The sequence below is a fragment of the Lethenteron reissneri genome, chromosome 20, assembly GCF_015708825.2.
Source record: "Lethenteron reissneri isolate LAM-NWPU_2019-01 chromosome 20, ASM1570882v1, whole genome shotgun sequence".
Classification (NCBI taxonomy): Eukaryota; Metazoa; Chordata; class Hyperoartia; order Petromyzontiformes; family Petromyzontidae; genus Lethenteron; species Lethenteron reissneri.
The window spans coordinates 7,028,039-7,050,426 of NC_083798.1; the positions used below are offsets into that span (position 1 = coordinate 7,028,039).

The window sequence follows — 22,388 nt, forward strand, 5'->3', positions numbered from 1 at the left end:
ATCTTCTTGGTTTTTTCCCCGGTAAAGTCACGTAGAAGGGAAATAATAAAATAATAAAAATCTAACATATTTTAGTATGTTCTATTTTTTATAATAAAATAATAAACCATATTTTATTATTATTTCATTATAATAAAAATACTAAATTTTTATTATGTTTTATTTTTATTATTTCCCTTCTACGTGACTTTACCAAAAGAACCAAGATGGTTTGTTATTTTTTTACTTCCATCCCACTGGGATTTTTGCACGCAGCATTGATATACGGTGCTTTTTTCTGTAAGATGTTGCTGTTTTTTCCTGGATTTTTCTGTTTGCGCGTCGTCACTTTAAGATGTTTTCTTGTTCACGTTTTTTGTTTGTTGCGGTTGCAACCCATTCAAGAGCCGAATGGCTCACAGGGCTATACCAAATGCACTGAACTGAACCCGCCGCTTTCGCTTTGCATGCCGCCACCCGCAGAGCGACTCCCAGAAACCAGTCGTCACTCGCCCTTGGCCCAGTTTGTCTAAGCCACCAGAGCTCCCGAGTGCCTAAAGTCAGAGGAGAGCTGATTTGCTTCGTGTGTGTGAATCTTAAAGTTGTGACCCCTTTAGTCATCGAACAAAGACGGTCACCGCAACACGTGCGCTTCTGTGGAGCCGTCTGGAGCGCTCTTCCTTCCGATATTAAGAGACCACTGGAAGCTATAGGGCCATACATTTAGTAGGAACGCAAAAATCTGTCAAAACTTGACCCCTTCCGACCCTCCCTGTACACAGGCGGAATTTTTACACCCCCCCCCCCCCGAATTCTATACCATGGCCGATATTTAACCCACGCAGAAACGATCAAGGATTCAAAATATTAACGTGTTTAAGCAAACAGATAGTCCACCGCCGGACTATCTAACTCATTTTAAGGCCAATGTAGACAAATTATTATCGAGACTTCACTTCCACCCCGTTTCCTATGCGTACGCACATTGTCAGTAGAGCCCCCCCATACGCAAGCGTACGCATTTGGGTTAACCACCCCCCTTCCCCCTCCATGCGTGCGTACGTACTAAATGGATGGCCCCTATGCACTTTTAAATCTAGTTTGCAAACTAATTTCAGTAGAGCTGCTTTTTGTGTTTATCGTCTTGTCCTTTCCACCCAGATCCAATTAGCACGGTTGGCTAATCATACATACACATTTGACCCCTTACACATACACATTTGACCCCTCTGACCTTTGGCTCCGTGTGCAGCCCTTGGGAGTCCTTTGTCAGCTGCGCCCCGTGTCACCCAAGTACGTCACACGCAGCTGCGAGATTACAATTATTTATGGGATGTCACGTAAATTAAGGCGTTACAATGACGCATTTGCGCAAAACAAGTTAAGGTCACTGCCGCAACGCTTCGTTTTTTGTTGTGCCAGTGGAATTTAAATGTCTTCCAAGATGTCACAGAACACAGCAAAACAAATTCCTCCGTGTCATGCCGAGAAACTGCTATCTTTGCAGTTCGCACAATGCACGCAGCTTTGTAAAGATAAAGCAAATTGTCAATAACGTCTCATCTTATTTAATTAACCATATGCAATACCTTCCATATCACGAGATTTACGGTTTGACGTCTTGACTGGAACGTATGATTTTTATCAACCTGTAAAGTAACGTTGCCCGATTAACACCAGCCAAATATTTAACTTGCTAAAATATTGGGAGGGACCACTGAAAATTCTCTCCATGCATTATATTTTATTGATTATAGCTTCAACACGATAAACCAAGTGTAACACACAGTACGCAGGAAAAAAAGACCGACATTTTCTGTACTTTTTATATTTATAATAGAGTTTAAATAACGATGCAAAAATGATATATATCATAAGTTTGTACTGCAACAAGATCTGGTGGTGCAGTGGTTAAGGCACTGCACTATGAACCGTTAATTCGAGATTCATAGCCACAGCTAAAATCAGTGGCTCCTGACTCCCCCACCCCCAAATAAACCCATACGGACCAACACATAGTGCTTTGCTGGAATACAAAAACCCGCGACGGATATTTGGTGGGGAGGCCTCCTCCATCCAACAGCGGATTGACATTTTAGAGTTGCACTTAACTGTAGATTCGCTTCTATACATTACATAGTGGAAGTAAAAGTACACGTTATACAGGATACAAGTTTCGCGGTAGAGCATTTGGTGGATCGCTTTCTGGATTGAGTTCTTCTATCAGCTTGGATGACCATGGATGCTTGGTGCAGTCATCTCTTCTGGTGATTCAAGGGCTGTTTAGTCAGTGCAAAACACGAGGCAAGCAATGGTTCACACCTCTAGCGATAGTATGAAATGTCACGATCCGGAGTGACAATTTAATTCACTAATCAAATGTACTGATTTTCCTATTCAGTTTTGTCTATACCAATTATATGTAACATTAACAAATCCTACTCGCAAGACTCGATTCATGTATCATGCACGTTAAGAATCTAATAAATGAATCAAAGCATGGTCACATGCCTACAAAACGGCCAGTGTCACGTCGCGTTATTGATGGACAGTGCATGCCGGCAATTATATGCATATTATAAAGTTAAACTTTCACTCTATCCCTAAATTATTACCAGGTTTCAAATCCGCAGCATATTTAAGTGCTGTTCACTTGTATGTTGATGACATATTTGTAAAGAGAATCCATGCCTTGAGTCACTCAAGGCAAAACATGTTTAACGTCGCAACAAAACAAACGATACGATTAAACTAATGTTACCATAGTGTGACCAGTTCAGTAAAAAAAGCATTCTCTTGGAGTATATTTTCCCCCCCCAAAGAACTGTCAAAACTGTTCAGGCCCTTGCAAAACAAAAGGCTATTGCACTGAGGCCCATGACCAACAATGACCATTCTCAGCATCTTTCTCCACGGATGAAACAGAAAAGAAACAGTCAACGTTTGCTATGGGCGTCACATTGGTGGAAGGCCAATCAAGAGACAAGGCATACGGTGGGAGTAATGGGGCCATGGAGTGTGCTGGTGTACAACTTTAATCGTGAACACTGACGATGGTACAATTTTCTTTTTTTCCAAAATTATTTTTCAAAATAGCAAAATGAAAAAAACACGATAACTAAATTTTCAGATCATCCAAAAACACAAACTTAGTATCTACACAACCTTGTCCTGCTTACGAATATGCTGTTGGAAAACGTTGGTCTCGAAGGCCCATAGGGTGACAGACTACCATTTGATGTTACATTGGGGAAACAGACCCATGTCTATTATTTATTACCAACTAGCTTTACTACCCGGCTTTGCCCGAGACTTGGATTCTTGTCAATAACCCACGACAACAACACGTGATATATTCTGTACAACATTGCTGTACTATGCTTAATAGGCTTCACGGTGTTTGTGTAGCACTCTTGTTTGCAAAAAAGCATCTCAGCAGCATTTAATGGGCCACACCCTACTTATGAAATCCAAAGTTAAAATAAGTCTAGAGTTTGCCTTCGTAAAGAAATGCTGCTGGAAAATACTGTTCTAGAATGCCCATAGGACAAGAGTAAAATTTATTTTTTTATGTTCTGAAACAGACCCTTTTATGCTTATCTGAATATTTTCAGATCATCAAGAATTCTTTCAAAAACGTTTGAGTGTCTCTGCGAGTGGCTCGCTATTAACCACACAAACTAGGCAATTGAATGACCAAGTGCAACTTGGCAATTTCCTGTTCATGTCCATTTTGTGTTCCGGGAAAGGGGAAGGCGCTGCAATAAATGATTGTCGCGCACAAAGTGTGCTCAACATCCACATTCTCAATGTTCTCAGAGACGTTTCTTATGCTGAGTTCTCTATCATTTTAAGTTGTTGCTTACCTGAAAGGATTACATTTAAAGGTGTACATAACATTGCTATTAATTGTTAGTGCCAGGTAAACAATATAAAAAAAATACTTTTTGTACCATTTACAGATAAAACACATTTCAAGTAAATAAATAAATTAAAGCGATTTCAATGTATACCAATCAAACTTTCTCATCAGTTCACCGTATTACAGCACCTTCTCCTCAGCACATTCAAGGGTCAGAGGTCAAATGGATGGCTTCGTGGAACAGGGGGTCTGCATGCAGACTCTCTCCAGATTCTTGCTCATCTGTGTGACCTCCCCAGGACGCTGCAGAGTTGCCCGGCTGGTTGGGACGGCCGGAAAAATACGAGAAGAAGGAGGACATGGCAGAGGTGGCGCCGCTCAACACCCCACCCACCACAGACTGGCCTGTCGACGCACAGAGAGACGGTTTCTTGTGAGGCTCTTGGTGACACACTCAAGTGCAATCAATTAACTTACTGCAGCAGACCATCCATCAGCAACACTTCAGTCAACCACACATACGAGTAACCGCACGAAGGTGCCGGTGAATTTCTGCTTCATAGCATAAGCACTCGCAGCTCGGTGAATAGGAGATCAGCATGTTCCTTACAATCTTCCCAAATTGCTCTGCCACCCTCCCTCCAGCTTTCACTCTCAAGACTTCCTTTAATATTGTTCAAATAACAGTTTCTTACCCTCACTAGTTTGTTACCCCCCTCCCCACTCCCAGTCAGTGCAGTGCTATCATTGACAAATGCTGTCAACATTTCAGGAAATGGCCATTTTTGCAGGAAAGAATATAAATCAGTAGAAGACAACAGTTTTCACCAAAACGTTTGAAAGAAATAGCCTTTCTCTTTGTATCGAATTACAATGTGCAATGTTTCAGAAATAAATCCATTGGTTATACAGCCATCCAAATTGGTTTATTTCCCTTCATGTAACACAAGCTAATGGTCTTTCTTCAGAGCTGAAACGGGACGCAGAAGGAACAAGACTGTAGCTTGCCAATGGGAGACCATCCTTGTACAGCCTTACCGACAGCCTTCCCCGTCTGCAGGACCGAGCGGCTAGTTGACAGCATGGCCGTGCCAATCCGCCGACCGCGTTCGCTGCTTTGCACAGAGCTGTGAGATACACACACACACACGAGACAAAGATCCCCCACATAGCCTTGAAACAGACTTATGTGGCAAGTGCTGTTAGCGAGTACCTACGATGGCCAGCACGGCACACTGGGTGCTAGATGGCTAACACCACGCCCGGCCACTTTTATCTCTCCAGTGCGGATGTTTTTACACACTGCACCAGAAATAATCATCGCTGGTGTTGGTCATAAGCGGAAACGAACTCTGGTCGCCGGGTTCGCAGACAGTGCGCTGCTATACTATCGTACAAACACAAACGCGCATACACATCCTATCCTTGCTGCGTGCACACAGATATCCCTTGGCAAGCTAACAAAAAGAGGCTAAGCAGTCACCACCCACTCTATATACCCTTGCTTCATTGGAAAGAGAACATGCAATGAAAATGTCAACGTTTATGCATATCTAATCCCTCACTTTTATATATATTTGTATTTAGATTGTATTGAGATTTTTCCCCACATACTTTGATAAAGGTTTGTATTACTTACTGTGTTAGTCGCAATTTGACGTCAGCCACTGTGTAGTGACCCTGGAAAGGGTGTCTGAAAGTGAAGGACAAGGTGAAGACAGAACATTGGCAAAGGCGGATAAAAATGCTAAAAATGCCAAGAAAATATCAAATTAATTAACTTTTCCACCATTGCAAACAGTAATGTTTTATATGTAGAAGGCATTTATTCATACAGAAGGAATCAGTCCATGTATTACAAATGTGAAGTATATCAGTGGTCATATGAATATTTCGAGGAGTGGTTTAGTATGCATAATGGAGCCAAGAACTCAGTTAAACAATGTCTAATTTTAAATAGCTAAGCTACAGTCCTCCTCATTGACAACTGGGACAGCAAGCAATAGCATAAAGGGAGCAGTGCACCCAACTCAACTTTTTGTAGTCCTTATATCTCTTTCTACATATACAGTAAAACATTGGATTGCGAGCATAATTCGTTCCAGAAACATGTTTGTAATCCAAACAACTCTTATATCGAAGCACTTGTATATCAGTTGTGATGACGTGATGCTCGGAAGACAAAGCGTATACGTACTACTCGTATTGCAAGACCTCGCTCGTTTATCAAATGAATATTTATTTTTAAAAAATGCTCGTCTTGCAAAACACTCGCAGACCAAGTTACTCGCAATCCAAGGTTTTACTGTATAGCTATACTGTGCAAATCCTCAGCATTAATACAATCCATTTTTACTTCCATTAATCACATTATATCACACTGGGGAAAGGGCTTACTGTGACCCATAAAATGGCTACATGATACCACAGCGAGTGACTCAAGCACAGAGATGATTAATACAGCAGCAGATTGCCAATGCGACTGCACGTGTGGCAGGGGGACCCACCCTGGCTGCACGTCACGCATGGCCGGGTGCTTGTTGCTGCTCCACACGCGGTGGTTGTGCGTGTCCTGCCACGCCTCCACGAACTCGCTGCCGTAGTCGGCCAGCATCGCCTCGTTGTCTGCGGCATCACAACGCAGTGCAAATGCGCGACAGTTATTGCCGTGTTGTCTGCCCAGTGAACCTGAATGTGCGCTGTAAGCAGATGCTCGACTGAATCTTTCCTGCTGGCAGTGGCCAGGTGGCTCAGGAGCTAATACTGCACTGCTGAGATCCTGGATTCCCATGTTATCAAAAACGGAATGAAAACACGTTAAATTAGCTTTTCCCTTAATTTGTCTAATTATAGGTTTAAGAATTATTCATTCTGGTTCTATTGATTTTTGCACACCACTCTTTGTAAGGTGATATAAAAAGTGCACAGCTAAAGGAGCTTTAGTAGTATTAATGTCATCTTCCAGGCCTGTCATCTGATGTATCTCACTGTTATCTCACTGCAAGCTGTGAGTGTTCTCAGGTAAAATATCAGCTTATTATGGCATGGCAGTGATAGCACCATTGGATTATGAATGCGAAAACATTAAGAGTCCTTCCTTCAATAAGATACCAAGTTGACAAGCTTAACCACAAGGTTTTCATATTGATACTCATGGCATCACCTCAATCTAACTGTGGATACCAATGCATGTCCGACAGGGCTTAGTGGTAGAGGCATCTTAAAGCTGTGCATCTAAATACATTGTTGTACTGTACTTCTATGCTCTCACATGTACACTCCCCACTTTCACTGGCTCACACTCGTCAGCATGTTGAGGTGTGGTGTAATAACCACCACGACCCACACAGCATGGGGAAACCCTCATAGACCAGTAGACAAAAGGCATTAAACGTAAACAGCAACTGAGTTGACGGATTAGGGTTGTGTATGGCACTGAACAACTCCTCATCCCAGAAAGTCCTGTTGGCTTGGTTGGCATGTGCCCTGGTTCAAGGCATGGAATGTGATCATCTGTCCAATTTCCACTCTTCTCGTAGCCAGAAATCTGGGCCCTGGTACAATCATACCACCGCCACGTTCGATCGCGATGCCACTAACCCGGCAGCTGTGTGGTGGCGAGCAGCGACATCAGGTAGAGGCGGAAGTGGGCGCGAACCCACTCCTCGCTGCCCTCCCACTCCGCACTGCCCCCCCCGTCGCCGTCGGAGGCCCCGCTCGCCCCGTTCTCTCGCACCTGCCGCTCCAGTAGTGCCAGAAAGCGCAGGTCTGCCGTCGTGGGGCTCAGAGCGCGTTCCAGAGCAGCGTCCTGGAACTCCAGGTGAGCCTTCTCTATCTGGGGAAAGCATACCGAACAAACGCTGCATGTAGCACTTTTTGTTTTCATCTTAGACTTGCGCTGTTTGATCTGGTTAAACCGAAATACAGAAATAATACATTACAGAACAAATGCAGGTTGATCATTTCATCATCACTGTTAAGAGATGTGGGGCTGGGCAGGACGTGTCCCCTAGAATGGATGGTTAAGAATAATGGCAGTTAAATTTGGATTTAAAGCTTTCGTGACTGCAAGGATTCATAGTCTTGGTTCTTTCGGTAAAGTCACGAAGAAGGGAAATTATTTTATTATTTTATTATTTCCCTTCTACGTGACTTTACCGAAAGAACCAAGAATAATGGCAGTGGCTGCAATGAGGGGGAATGTTCCCCAGAGTAAATCCACCAGTGACGGAGCGATTGAAGCAACTCATGTACAGGTGCTATGTGGTTTGTTGCATCACTTGATCATGAGATGTTATCAACTTGGCGAGTTATTTATCCAGCAGTGGACTGTTCAAGGCTGATGATGGGAAAATCGAAATTTGATCTCCCACTAAGGAGGTGGAGTGATGGCATTAGCTTATGTACAGAAGATGGATTGTGGCATTGTATTACTGTAAGGGATGGCGATAGTGTGGGAAGGCCTCTATCAAGTAGTGGATAGTTCAAGGTCGATGATGAGTAAAATTATCTTGTTAAAAGGATGAGGTCAATGTTTCAGTCACTTAGACTTCTGTGTTCTAGCCTCGATAAATTGGATTACATTTTTTAAATAAACACAAACACCCAAAAGCACACACATCATACATTTCTCATCAATAAAATATGAACATCTGTAAAAGTCGAAGATCTTTCTAATTTTACAATTTTATCGCAATATTTAGTGAAATTGTCAAGACATAGCACCCAATTCAAAGACCATTTAATCACAGAAAGCTTAATGGATTTCCAACCCAGGGTCTCATTAGTGCCACCTCAGCGCTCTCACCTTTGAGGCAGGTGGATGATTCAATGATTTGTATTTCTCAGTGGATTCAGTCGTGACTCACATCTACTGTGACGTCGGTGAGGTGTTTCTGTCGGCGGAAGAGGTAGTTAGTGGCTCCAACCACGAATCCTCGAAGAGAGACATCACTCAGCAGGGAGTGCTGCTGCAGGGAGAGGTAGGGCAAGCACGCGTAGCCCTGCATGGAGGCACAAGGATGGTACACTAAAAAAACTGTCCCTGCCTTCCCACACACCACCTTCTTCATTGTTGCAACATCTGTAATGCACACAGACCCCTCTACAGTATATCCATTACTTTTTTAAAATTGAAATTCAATCATCCGCCCTTTAAAAAAAGTGTCAAGGTTATAAAAAGTTAATTTTGAAGGGTTTCTTTTTTCATTCCTGTTGCTATATGCATCTGTATCATTCCATTTCTACTTTAATGTTGACTGATGCTTACTTTACTTAGGGCAATATTGGCACAAACTAAAGATTTATTGAGTGAATACCATTTTCGCAAAAATGTCTAAGTGATAATAATCTCTGCAGTGACTCTAACCTGAGCGACTGACAACTCCACAAAATTGTGAGAATTACTTTAAGTTTTTTGCTGCCCAATGCTTATGCCAACTATGTTATAAGTCATGTTATGAGCTGATATGAATTTGTAATGTTCGGAAACCTTGTGTGCTATGGAACAGCCCGCATACTATTTTATAGAACTCCTTCTGATATCACTTCAATGGACATATTTTGCCACACATTAGAGGGGGATGCATTTTCCCGCATTGTCTACTGTTGACAATTGTTTGTCAGGTGACATCTTTTTGTTAATTATGAAAGTTGGAATTTAGCCACATCAAGTGAAAAATATATTTAAATGTGATATTTTTTATGGAGTCATGAATGACAGTGCTGAGAACATAAACTCAGCAGCGAGTTCGTGGAACCTTGGCAGGACATAAACACTGTGTGTGGATTAGCAACAAGCATTCAGCCATGCTCAATGTGCAGCCAGGATAAGTGAGCCGCTTTAATCACAAGTGGCTATCTGGATTGGCTCAGTGCCCTGACATCTGAGTCACCTGGCCATCGTAATTGTTATTATTTTGTTACGATTATTATTCTTGAGCCATTCACTGCCCAGTAAGTTCGCACCTTGGTAAACACGGCAAGCGGCATGCCATATTGGTCCTCATCCAGGCCCGAGAGGAGACCCTTGGTGACCCGGGCAGTCGGGTCACCGGAGGCATGCAGAGGCTGCACCACCACTGGAGCTCCATCGCCCATCGACAATTTCTGGACCAGACCCTTGGTTGGAACTGCCCGGGCCTCTTCTGTATCATCCGCTCTGCCCACCTCCACATTAACACCATTCCCTTCCGAGTCCAATGGAAATGATGCACATGCCCTCTCAGAGGGCCCTGTCCTCCGTGGCTCGGTGTTTGGTTCTACTTGTTCGCTGTAGCTTTGTGCTTGAGTCGAATGAAAAGAGTTTGTGAAGGTGGACGTGAAAAGAAATGCTGATTCCAGAAAGTCGGCTTCGTCCATAGAATCCTTCCTTCTGTAGGACACCGAGTCCACAAAGCCGCGTTCTATCATTCCTGAATAACATAGGGGGGACGTAAAACAAAAAGTACATGCTTTCATTGTGATTGTATAAGCGTTTATTTGAATAGAACTCCAGACTTGAGTGTATAAAGCATAAGTCACGTGCAGTTTTCACGAACCTGGAAAAAGGGAGAGTAGTGCCATTATTGTTCCAACCAACGTATGGACGGGTGCAATGAAAAATAACACCTGCAACACATTGAATGATGCATCCATTTTCAAATATTGCCTTAAAAATGAGTTACAAACATGTCCACTCAATTGTTTCCATTTCTCTGTTAATGTTATTATTTAATTTCCAACTCAGGAAAAATATTGTATTTGTCCACTAAATTAAAATAAGAAATTTAGTTTTCAACATCCAAGATATGCACCAACTGCTTCCCAATATGGTGCTTGTGATTTACAATGCGGTTTCATATCTTACCCTCTTTTCCAGCAGAATTAATTTGAAGAGCATAAGTGCCTGTAAAAGACAAAAAACTAATATTAATCAGTAATTGCACTGCTTGTTATAATGCACACAACACAATCCATGCAGAACAATAGAGCTCTCCAAAATCAAATGGTAGTGCCTCTTAAAATGAATATAATTACGAATTATTGAATTTTTTTTTTCATTTGTCAGACAGTCGTGATGGAGAAACATCAACAAATGTAGCGGGCCACTCCGTCTTCCAATACGTGTCAAAGGTGAATGTAAACACCTTGTACTTAAACATATACATTTTCAACAATGCTTCCAAATGGCCAAAGTGGAAGTATTTTTTCGAGTTCAGCACATTTAACGTCAGATTGCGCTCATAATTGGTTACAAAATAATCGGTGTTGCCATCTCATTCAAGGCTCTCAGGCAGAATCTCTCACGGCTACATGTCGTTTTTACGCATGCCTGCCACAACTCACTGAAGATATCATTAAGCAATATCGTATGTTTTACTGACAGGCAGTAACTTTTAATACCTTGTGTCCAAAATGCAGAAGCAGCTCTCTGACGGATAAGCCTGCCAACACACGAGGCACAAAGAATCATTCCAGGTGATATCCATCACATACAGTTACTACAAATGCTCCACCTTCAGTCGGGTAAATTTCCAGGAGTGTAATATTTTAGTATTCTTAACCCTTTCCCATTTGGAGATGACTACAAGTTGCAAGGTGGGTCCCATTCACTGCTGAACCTCAGTACGTGCAAGCGGTTCAGCATTCATTTTATTTAGAGAGGTATAGCACTCACCACAGAGAACTGTACTCACCACAGAACTATAGCGACACGACCGCACTCTATGATAGCTGGTGCCAAACTGTGCCACACGCCCTCTTGCATGGCCTTGTGGGAGCCTCGGTACTAATAAAGTTATTTTATTTTAGGTTTTCTTCTGGTTCCGTTTCGATGACGTACACGTATGTAAATAAACACCTTGTACTTAAACGTATACATTTCTAACAATGCTTTCCAAATGGCCAAAGTGGAAGGATATATACACGTACGTTATCGGAACAGGAAAGGGTTAATAAACCCAATGGTGATTATTTTATGGCAACACTTTTAATTTTATGTAGTGGTGCATTGCTGACCCCAAGTAAATACAGACTCTTGCAGGAGAAAATGAAGAAATCAACATAGCGATTACAAAGGCTCACGTATAAAAATCTGGCATCAGTAGAATACACTTATTATGCTGAATTAGAGTTTCATCATTGTCTTGTTTTCAATGTGTGGTATATATTTAGATGTGTATTATATACACCCAAATAAAAACAATGAGTACACCAACTGACAACATTAAAGCTCCACAAATTGTTCAAGTACCAATGTGATAATATTTAACCGCAATGGTACAAATATATTAAATTGGCTGAGGAGCAAGAGACAGATGTATGGAGGTTTTTTAAATGAATGTATTATCCACTAGAACTTAATTTGCGTTTACCTATGTACAGATGAGAAGGTTCCAGATGATTTGTACCCAACGTGCTATTGAGTTGTTCATACAGCTCCTGGTAAGATGAGAAATTGCATGTCAGACAAAATAATTAATGGGACTTGTTTCCTTTGATAACAAAAACACTACCTAATATAATACAAAGCTTGCATTGTTTAAATATTTACTTTTAAAACATCAGTTTTGGAGAAGTCTTTCTCTTGGAAGTAGACCTGAGTGATCATCTGTAGCTTGGCTTGCAACAGCCCGTAAAGGGGCTGCACAAAAAAACACAAGCAAAACACACAAATACAAACTTTAGAGAAAATGTCGACAAAAAAGCTTTTCTAATTTAATTAAGCGCGTTATAGGAGCGTGATTGTTGTTTGTTTCATTTAGAGTGCAGGAGTGCACTTACAGCAGCCCTATAATGATTCACCCCCTTCGTGAGTTGATGAAATGCATGGCTCTGGGTTGGGATTCCATTCTGAAATCGATCTTTAACATAGTGGTGCAGTGCAGCATCTCTGATTGCTGCAGGAGTCACGTCAACGAATTGCATACAGCAATTCTGGTGAAAGTTTCTCAGAGCCATCACTATCTCTCACAGTCTTGTGATACAAGTCAATTTAGCTCCTGCTCACGATCAAATTTCACCACTCCATCCCTTCCCAGGCCATGTCTAGGCTAAGACCACTTATTTTTCTGAACGGTCAACATGATGCCTCTACTCTTCCCGGTATTTATTTCTAAATCATAATTAATTTATTCTCACATGCACGATGTTCTGCATTTATTGCGAGCATAAGAATATATAAGAATCAATGCATCATTTACCCCTCTACCTCAGCATCCTCGGTGACTCACCAGTCGGCTGAGCACACACACGCTCTTCTGCACCGTACCACGTGTCACCTCGGAGTCGCGCACCTTGAGAGCCTGGGGAGAAAGACATCGCAGCCACGTTTCGCGCTGTGCTACCATAGTCTCTTATACAGTGCTTAGACGCCAAGCATGACGTACTCTTCATCATTTGTACAGTTTATATGCACACAGTAAAAAAAACATAGCAGCTCAGGTGTTGGTAAAAAAAAAATTGCATTTGCAGCCCTTTGTCAATCCACTACCTCCCTGCACCTTTCAGTCATGGGGGTTGTTGACCACACCTCACCATACCAGTCAGTGCAGACTGGTGAAGTTTGGTGGGGGAAACCAGGTGTCTGAGTACAGAACAACTTGTGCAGTTGTAGAAATTTAATAAGCTAAGACTTATAAGAACAGGTTTTTCCCCTTTTTTTCTGGCAACAAAACTGAAACCTTTTTTACAAGGAATCATGTCTGCATTAACCACAATACTTGTGGTCAGAATGCAAACAAAAAACACACTGATAATATATGCATTGTCCTTGAAACTGATTGGTCCACACCAAAGACAGCTTTCTTTTGAGCCTTGTCTCAAACGGTGCTAGACCAGAGGACGCCAAAAGGCGTACAGCTCAAAGACAATGCCACTATCAAAGTAATGAGGGCTCGGGGTAAGCATCTACTCAGACTTGTCAACTCCAATTCCATAAGAAAGTAAAGACAAAGGATTGTAAAGTTAGGAAATAACTCAGGAGTGTTCAAAGCATTGATTTTCAAAAACAAAGTAAACGATAATGCAAAACAAACTATTATTTAATATTAATAACACGACTGATTATTAATACCATTATATACAAATATAAGCAACGACAAAAATATATAGCTATCTCAGCCACAGACAAGCTGAAGGATATGCAGTGATGATGGCAATGTAGCATGGGTCTTCCTGCCAGGTGACTGGCTGGTGCTGTGCGAGTCATAATGTAACCCCTAGAAACCACTGCCATACCCCCAGCTTTGCCCTCGAACGTGGACACCCATAGTACCTTCGAAATTGTTTACATTTGTGCTTACTGCCAGATTCTACAAGCATATTTTCTGTACCCAGGCACCAGGACTAGTTCAGATATTTTCATGAAGGTTTTTTTGAGTTTGATCGCGTGAATATAAATGTGTCGTTAAACCTGCCACCAGGTTTAACGACACAATTAGTAAGGTTTGTCACGTAAAATAAAAACGTGCCAATTAGTTACTAATTAAGTACACCGGTGTGTTGGAGACTAAACCCACAACAATTACAATTCGAGTATAACGTTTCACTGGAGATTACAACCAGCTCCATCAGGCGATTAGCCATAATTGTCAAGAAGTCCTCCTGTTTCTTTCACATATTACTCTCCACTGATGTTCACGATGGCCAGAAATAGAACGCAGATCACCGAGTTCAAAGCGCTATGCCGCCACTCCATTGCAACAATGGCAAGCACAGTCACGTTGATGTTTTCAAGATAAATGTTATGGAAAGAACATGTTAAGTATAAGAATGTGCTTGTACCAGCATTTTCAACGCTGGGCTTGACAACTCCACAACTGTAATCTTCCTCAAGCAAGAGCTTGAAGCTCACATGTAAGGCAGAATCTTTAATTTGAAGCAAGAGGTGTATTAATCATTGTATACCAAAGTAAATCCACTGTAAATAAAATACAACGGCTAATTAACTTACAGGTTGTTCTTGCATGGTAATTTCAACGGCCTATCCAAGCACTCACCTCCGAATCAATCTGCTGGTAGCAAGACACTCCGTACACGATGCCTCTGTCCCCATCTCGTGGAGGGAGGTGGAAGTAAACACAATCTGCAGGGAAAGAAGCACACGTGCGCCAGTGTCAGCCGAGCGTGGAGGCTAAGCCACTACAATTCAGAATCAGAATCTTTATTCATGAGCTGTGAAGCCCTTTTTCACAGATGTCCAACAGGGGCAGGTCAGAAAGTTATAACAATACAAAAACAAATATTGTAGTGCAAAAGTACAGGAAAGGAACGCAAATCACAAAAGAAGTATACATAAAATGGATGAATTGCAATTTGTATTAATATAGTGTCTAAATATAGCTGCATCTCAAGATGCTGCATATACATGTGCATCACTGGGAAAAAGAAGGTATGTGTACTTGTTTTGGCAAAATAGTCATAGGCAGAAGATAAAAAAAGGTATCGAGCTTGGGTTTGAACAGGGGCAGGGAGTCGAGTGTGGATGGCCGATGGAAAGGAGTTCCTGCCACTCACAATTTTGTAACCCTGGCTTATAGAACAAGTTAAAACACAAGTCTCTCTCATTCAAGTTCCTACAACAAAGCGAGTGAACACCATTTTGGAGGCATTATCGTGCCGCCCCTTGAGTATATTTCGACTCACCTTCAAGGTAGTTGTGTGCACCGTCAGGCAAGGCCAGATAAGGCAGGTGCTGCCATTCCTCTGGCAGTGAACGGCCTCCATTATCATCTTTAATCTGAGGATGAGAAAACTCCACCTGGGAGAGGTGCCATTTGTTATGTTTTAAACGGCTCATTCAATGACAGGGGAATGGGGCTTATTTTTTCCACTCACCAATAGGTATTAATTCATTAGTAAAAGGTTGTTATGTATCAACTGCTAAATAAACACCATTTATATAGCAACTCCTATTGTCCTGCCCCCGCACCTCCGATTAGCACGAATGGCTTTGTATGGTGCAAAAGAAATTCAACATACATACGTTTCTCCAAATGTCAGCTTTGCAAAGCAACACATTGTTAATGTATGTCTGCCTTTTCTCTGGTTTTAAATGGTAGCTTTTTATATACACCCAGTGTATAGCTGTGGTAATGACCATAATAGTGATCGGAAAATGCCGGATAGGCTGAAGGGAAAAATATACAAGACCATCGTCCGACCGGTCGCACTCTATGGATCCGAGTGCTGGCCAGCCACAACTGTACACGAACAAGCTCTCCACACCATGGAGATGAGGATGCTCAGATGGAGCCTCGGGCTCACTCGATGGGATCGTGTCAGGAACGAAGACGTTCGGAAGCGACTTGGTGTGGCCCCCATTGCGGACAAGATGCTTGAGGCAAGGCTTCGGTGGTACGGCCATGTGATGCGAAGTGAAGAGTCATCAGTGGCCAAGACTGCCGTGCGTATTGAGCCAGAGGGCCGCCGTCCACGCGGACGTCCGAAGAAGCGATGGATGGATCGAATAAAGGAAGACATGAAGACGGTCAACGCATCCCCTGAAGATGCCCTGGACCGAGCCAAATGGAGAAGACAATGCCGAAAAGCGGACCCTGCGCCACAGCGGGGACAACGCTAGGAAGAAGTTAATTCTTTTTGCCCTTCAGAAATTGACGGTTTGACCTCACCTCTCTAATACCTCCACTTTCCAACCTCAAAAAAACGCAAAAGAATTGAAGCCTCCAGGGCAGAGCATGTGTGGAAGGTGCAGCTGATAATGCTCGTGTTCCAATGGAGACAAAACACAACACTAACCCCTGTAAATATGTTTTCATAAAAAAAAAAATTCCACACAAGGCACTTATAAAGGTTTCATTCGTGTAGGGCTCATCAGCAACACACATTACTGTATAGTTTATCCTTATACGTGGTATCCCTCTATTTGGGGCGTTTTTCAAATACTCTTTAGATCCAGTGTCACACTGTAGTCATTCTTAAAAGTTAATCAAATTTTAATAAAATTCCCATTGTCGACACATGCAGAGGGAATGCAGCTGCCACAGCAGCCTAACTTGCTTATACAGTACTGCATGCCTACTATCAATCCTGGGTAAACCCAGGATGGATCGTAGGCAGGGCAGCCTGAATGTTTTAATCCAGCGCAGGTGTTCCTTCAAAGGGCTACACGTTTCATAAGCATCGAGAAGCAAGAGTATAGCTGTGGCCAAACCATAGAGCTTCGTGTGGAGCGATAGACCAGGTAGCGTCTCCACAGCGTTATGCAGCTGATGAAAAGGCAATGCCGCTGGACTGATTTGGAGACCTCTGCTGCCTAACCAGAGCTGGTCATCAGCACACTGATAAGGTATGGAAAATTCTCCACACATGCCCCATCAGTCCTGGGGACTTGAGGGGAGGGGGGTGAATATTTGCGGCTGATGATGCGGTCCAATCTCTTAGTAGCAGGCTCTAGGTTCAGAAGTAGCATCTCCAACACATTCTCAGAGCAGCAATTACCAGATCATCAGCATACATAACATGACTGACCAATAGGGAGCCCATCCCTTGACCACACCCGGGCATCGATCAGCTTTCCCATTGTATCTGTACCAAATTGAAATTCCACCGTTACAGCCATGTTAAGCTTCTCGAATTACATGGTAAAATATGTTAAATAGTGTATGTACCAGAAGACAGTGCTGTCGCAACACAAGCTGAACAGAAAATGGCTCTAGACTCCTGGCCAATAAGCATTACCCGGGCCTGTCCACCATCTCTGAAGGTCCTTCATGATTGTAAGCAGAGGGTCAGGGACTCTGAAATACATGAACAAAACCCATATCCCTGGCATATTGATGGCAGTTGTTGTAACCGATTCCCCCTATTAAAAATGCGGACCACCAAGGCATCCTTAAAATCCTGCAGAACCCGTCCTGTGGACCAAACGGTTGGAATGATGTTACATAGGGCAGTCTGCACACAAACATGACCCTCCCTCAGCAGTTCACTTCAGAGGTCATCTCTGCCCGGCGCTTAACCTAATCTCCACAGGATTCCTACCACTATCATTACCAGTATCACAACCACCATTTCCACTATCATTACCACCACTACCGTCATAACCACCAACACCACAATCCTTTCCACTATCACTACCAGCAGCAGCTGAACCACCAGTCAGTGTGTAAAGCCAGGTGCAATGATTACCTACTCGCCCTTTATTTGTGGAAGCCCACCACCAGCACCATCACTGCCCCACTACTACCATCACCTCTAGCAGAAACCATCACCAGTGTGAGTGTGTAAAGCGATGTGCAATGATTACCTGGCAGCCCTTTTAGTGGTGGAAACCCACCACCAGCACCATCACTGCCCCACTACTACCATCACCTCTAGCAGCAACCACCACCGTCACCAGTGTGAGTGTGTAAAGCGATGTGCAATGATTACCTGGCAGCCCTTCTTGTGGTGGAAGCCCACCCACCAGCACCAGCACTGCCCCACTCCTACCATCACCTCTAGCATCAACCACCACCGTCACCAGTGTGAGTGTGTAAAGCGATGTGCAATGATTACCTGGCAGCCCTTCTTGTGGTGGAAGCCCACCCACCAGCACCAGCACTGCCCCACTCCTACCATCACCTCTAGCATCAACCACCACCGTCACCAGTGTGAGTGTGTAAAGCGATGTGCAATGATTACCTGGCAGCCCTTCTTGTGGTGGAAGCCCACCACCAGCACGGCCAAGACAGGGCCCGCGCCGCTCATGATGTCAACAAGGCTCCCCGCAGCTTCACCCCGGAAGCACTCTCCGTGACCCCCCCCATGACCCCCCCACGCCCCGCCCCCATGACCCACCCCCCATGACGACGGGTCGTTGAAGATCCACGTGACTTCGTGCGTCGACGGCCATCTTACGTGGGGGCGGGGGAGGAAAGCTGCCCGTGTTATCGGCAGGGCGGTGTATGCCTGTGACGTCAGGACACCAACAACCAATAGAATTGCGAGAAAGACACTCGCTTCCCTACCTAAGATGGCGGCGGCGGCGACGACGAGGCCGAGACAGATCTGGCCTGCGCCGATAATTGAATTTGGGGTGTCCGTGCGTTATTGTGTCAGAAGGCGGGCTTCTAAGATTCCGAACGCTATAAATTTTGTATTGCACTACTTAATATTGTTTTCGTTAAGTGGAAATTACCCACGGGTAGCTATAATTTAAAACTGCAGGCGGTAGCACTTCCCAAGCTTAAGGAGTAGAAACCGGAGTGGCCGTATCGGCTTTCGACATGAGCACAACCAACCCATCCCAGCTGCTGCCTCTAGGTAACGAGGGGATAGTCGCCTCCTTGTACAATGCAGGCTTTGTGTTACATTAAAACGTTGGACTCGAGCGTCTTCGCTCTGTTGTGCTGCATGATGTTACGTGTCATGCTGTTGTACTGTGTGAAAAGGCTCGCGGATTTGCAGTGTTTCTGATGTGGCCACTCGCGCTTCGAGTAGAGGCCTTGCTTTTCTTCATTCATTCACACGTGTGTTAGTGGCCTGCAGTGTGCTCTTGTTGTGGATTGTGATAGGATTACACGTGTTAAAGTGTGTACATCGTTTCATTGCTTTACGTTCACTGTGCACAGTGAATGCACACTACGGCTTAATTGTTGAACGATCGGCCTATGGGCCCTTCCGGGCTATGCTTTAATTGCGGCATTTAAAAAAAAAACAGGGATATATTGTAACATGGGGATAAATCGGCATTTGTGCAACAGGTCTGACTGCTGATGAATCCCAGAATATGCCTGCTTAACTGTTTCTTTCATGAACCATGAGTCTGTAAGGCCCAAATGTGAACTAGAAAAAACACATGCAACGCAACAGCGCTGAATGAGTTTTTACCGGCTTAAATATTAGTTGAATAGGAGCGGTGGAAAAAATATATATAGTTAACTCACTGCCCTGTGAATCTGGACATGTACATTTGGCTCTCCGCCGCATCGGTGGCGAGTGATGTTTGAACCGGTCCTGGGCCCCCCATCAACCCCCACTGACCAACGTGGTAACAGATTTATGAAACTTACGAGGTGGCCAGCAAATTGCAGTAATGTACGTACTGTTGTACCTGTGGACACGTGAATGGGATTTTGGGATTCATACTCTTAGGTTGTTTCGGTAAAGTCACGTAGGTAAAAATAAAAACATAAAAATAATAGAAATAAAATAATAAATCGCATTTTGGGAACCTTTGAGTGTTATACCCTCATACTCTTTGGTTAGTTCTGTAAAGTCACGTAGGTTAAAATAATAAAAAATTAAAATAACAATTAAATCACGATGTTTCGGAAGCAACACAAGCTTCCGTCATCAGGTGGGACAACCACAGCAAGAAACAAAATTACAGTAATTTTGCTTCCGAAACATCGTAATTTAATTTAGTTATTTTTATTTTCACCTACGTGACTTTACCGAAAGAACCAAAGATTATGGATCCTTGCTGTCACGAAAACTTCAAATCTAGAATGTTATACCCTCGTATGCAAAACACTCTGCAATTGTCCAAACATCCAGATGCAGAACCATCCTCAAAATGATCCTGAGCATCATGGAGGTTTTTCTGGATTTTTCACTGTCTTTAGACAAGCCAGTTGCAAACCGAATAGAGACCTGTTTTTAATGGTTTATAGAGGGTTAATCTTAAATAAAGTACGCCTTGTACAGTTTTTATACCAGAGCTTTGCTCCCACAAATGATCCTCATGGCGGTACCCCGGGGTACCAAATAATACAAATGGCCGAGGCAATTAGATGTTTTATTTCTGGGACACAATTTTTTTCCAGGGGTGTACTTCAATCCGAAATCTGTGCTACTCCGCGATGTCGAAACGCAGCGAGGACGATTGCGCCGAAACCCTGAACGCTCGCACGTGGCACCGTAGTGGTGCATCGTGTACAGCTCGTCGAGATGAGTCGATTGCCGCGTCGCCGACCATCAACAGACTAAAAACTACTGCATCACGGACATCATGCGAGAGCCGGGGTTCGGCCATGAAGTTAAAATGTAATTGTCCTGTTAACTATTTTTGCAGAGCTGGTGGACAAGTGCATTGGATCCCGCATCCATATTGTAATGAAGAATGACAAGGAGATCGTTGGCACCTTGCTAGGTTTTGATGACTTTGTCAGTATCCTTTCTCAGCGCTGCTACAATATTCGTCGGATAGTGATAACGGAGGCAGTCTTGGTACGAAAAATCGGTTTTTCATTATTCATTTACTTGAACATTATAATTTAATTTAATCGCTGGATGAGTAATATAATTGCTTGAATTCTTTTACGTAGTCATACCGAAGCCAAATGTAATTGTCAGTATAATGGTTAAAGCACAGAGGAATTGAATATGTATTACCTACACATTTCCCATACTGACCTCATTAAAATGTGTTTGGTGGAGCTGTCGGACATCATTTCCCGAAACACTGAGCTCTGCCTCACAAAATAGTCTCAGTTTTTGTGCATGACGTAGCAGTGGCAATTGGAGGCTTGACTGTGTCTGCCTATGTATATTAGTTAAGGAAACGTGGCTGCCGAATTGAAATGTTTACCAGCATCCTGCATTACAGGTTTGCCCTTAACACAGACTTTTAAGATATGGTGCTGGAAGATGTTACGGAGTTGTAAGTATTACATTTTTACTTATTTAACACTTATTTAAATGCACATTTTCATTGCAAGAATACTTTGTTAAGAGTTTCTGAATTATCAGTAAAAGTATTTTATTCAATTTTAACATTTGAATGCCCATTTGTATTCTAAATCCAGTGAGACGACAACAGAAGGCAGACGAATAACTAAACTGGATCAAATTCTTCTCAATGGGAACAATATCACGATGGTGAGTTTAAAAAAAGTGCAGATGTTCTTGTGTCTCAGTCTTAACCATAAAAATAGACCAACCACAAACATTCTGTATGTAATCCAACAAGTATTTTTGTATGTTTTATATTTTAAATTCTAAACTTTCACTATAAAAGCTATGCATAATATAACATCTACAATATTAAAAGAGTGCAAAGGATGAAGATTAGTCATTGGGTAATTCACATGCAGTTTATAGGCAAGATTTACATGCATACTTAATTGTGTTAAAAGTAGTGGCTGGTGAATGTGATCCCACATTGTCACTCAATTTATTAAATTTCCAAGCTATAGAGCATTACTGTTCAAAAATAATAAATGTGCAGTTTGGTGCAGGGCTCATTAAATCATAAAACATGGTCATTCTATTTATACTCATATAATCCTCGTCTATACTTGTGATTTGCAGTGAAATTATTTAATTGTTATTACATTTCAAACCGTGTTTTCTTCTTTGCAGTTAATTCCTGGAGGAGAGGGCCCTGAAGTCTAATGCAGCGCTCCGTTTGTGTGTGATGTTGGATAGAATGAATATACTATTTGTATTTTGTGTATTACAGGTTGTGAAGGCATTTTCACATTCAATGTTACTTTCAGCCAATTATTATTGATACAAACATGATAACTACTTCAACTTGTAAAGGATGTAAAGCATATGGGTGACAATGCTGTACATTTCTTGTGTGAAGTTTGAATAAAATTTGTTACACATTGGCATA

General features: G+C 42.6%; 2 protein-coding genes across 4 annotated transcripts; one reads left to right on the forward strand and one right to left on the reverse strand.

The window, feature by feature from the left end:
* Positions 1-1,480: 1,480 nt before the first annotated feature.
* Positions 1,481-18,573, reverse strand: LOC133344666 (late secretory pathway protein AVL9 homolog). 3 transcript variants are annotated; one of them, XM_061554711.1, is made up of 17 exons: positions 18,215-18,370; positions 15,467-15,581; positions 14,821-14,906; positions 13,054-13,125; positions 12,375-12,464; positions 12,196-12,262; positions 11,225-11,265; positions 10,689-10,727; positions 10,381-10,450; positions 9,809-10,254; positions 8,710-8,844; positions 7,442-7,676; positions 6,349-6,466; positions 5,481-5,534; positions 4,880-4,968; positions 4,031-4,246; positions 1,481-2,258 (listed from the first exon to the last, which is right to left on the reverse strand). In XM_061554711.1, exons 1-16 carry the CDS (start codon positions 18,287-18,289, stop codon positions 4,047-4,049), a joined length of 1,932 nt encoding a protein of 643 aa, XP_061410695.1. In that variant the 5' UTR covers positions 18,290-18,370; the 3' UTR covers positions 1,481-2,258; positions 4,031-4,046. The 3 variants fall into 3 exon arrangements, with proteins under 3 accessions (XP_061410695.1, XP_061410696.1, XP_061410694.1); XM_061554712.1 differs by lacking the exons at positions 1,481-2,258; positions 18,215-18,370 and adding an exon at positions 18,467-18,573 and having other exon boundaries at positions 3,001-4,246; XM_061554710.1 differs by lacking the exon at positions 1,481-2,258 and having other exon boundaries at positions 3,001-4,246; positions 18,215-18,369.
* Positions 18,574-18,719: 146 nt separating this feature from the next.
* LSM5 (LSM5 homolog, U6 small nuclear RNA and mRNA degradation associated) lies at positions 18,720-22,388 on the forward strand. The gene is made up of 5 exons (XM_061554452.1): positions 18,720-19,087; positions 20,841-20,936; positions 21,401-21,428; positions 21,574-21,646; positions 22,130-22,388. The coding sequence occupies exons 1-5, from the start codon at positions 19,051-19,053 to the stop codon at positions 22,160-22,162; spliced, it is 267 nt and encodes an 88-aa protein (XP_061410436.1). The 5' UTR covers positions 18,720-19,050; the 3' UTR covers positions 22,163-22,388.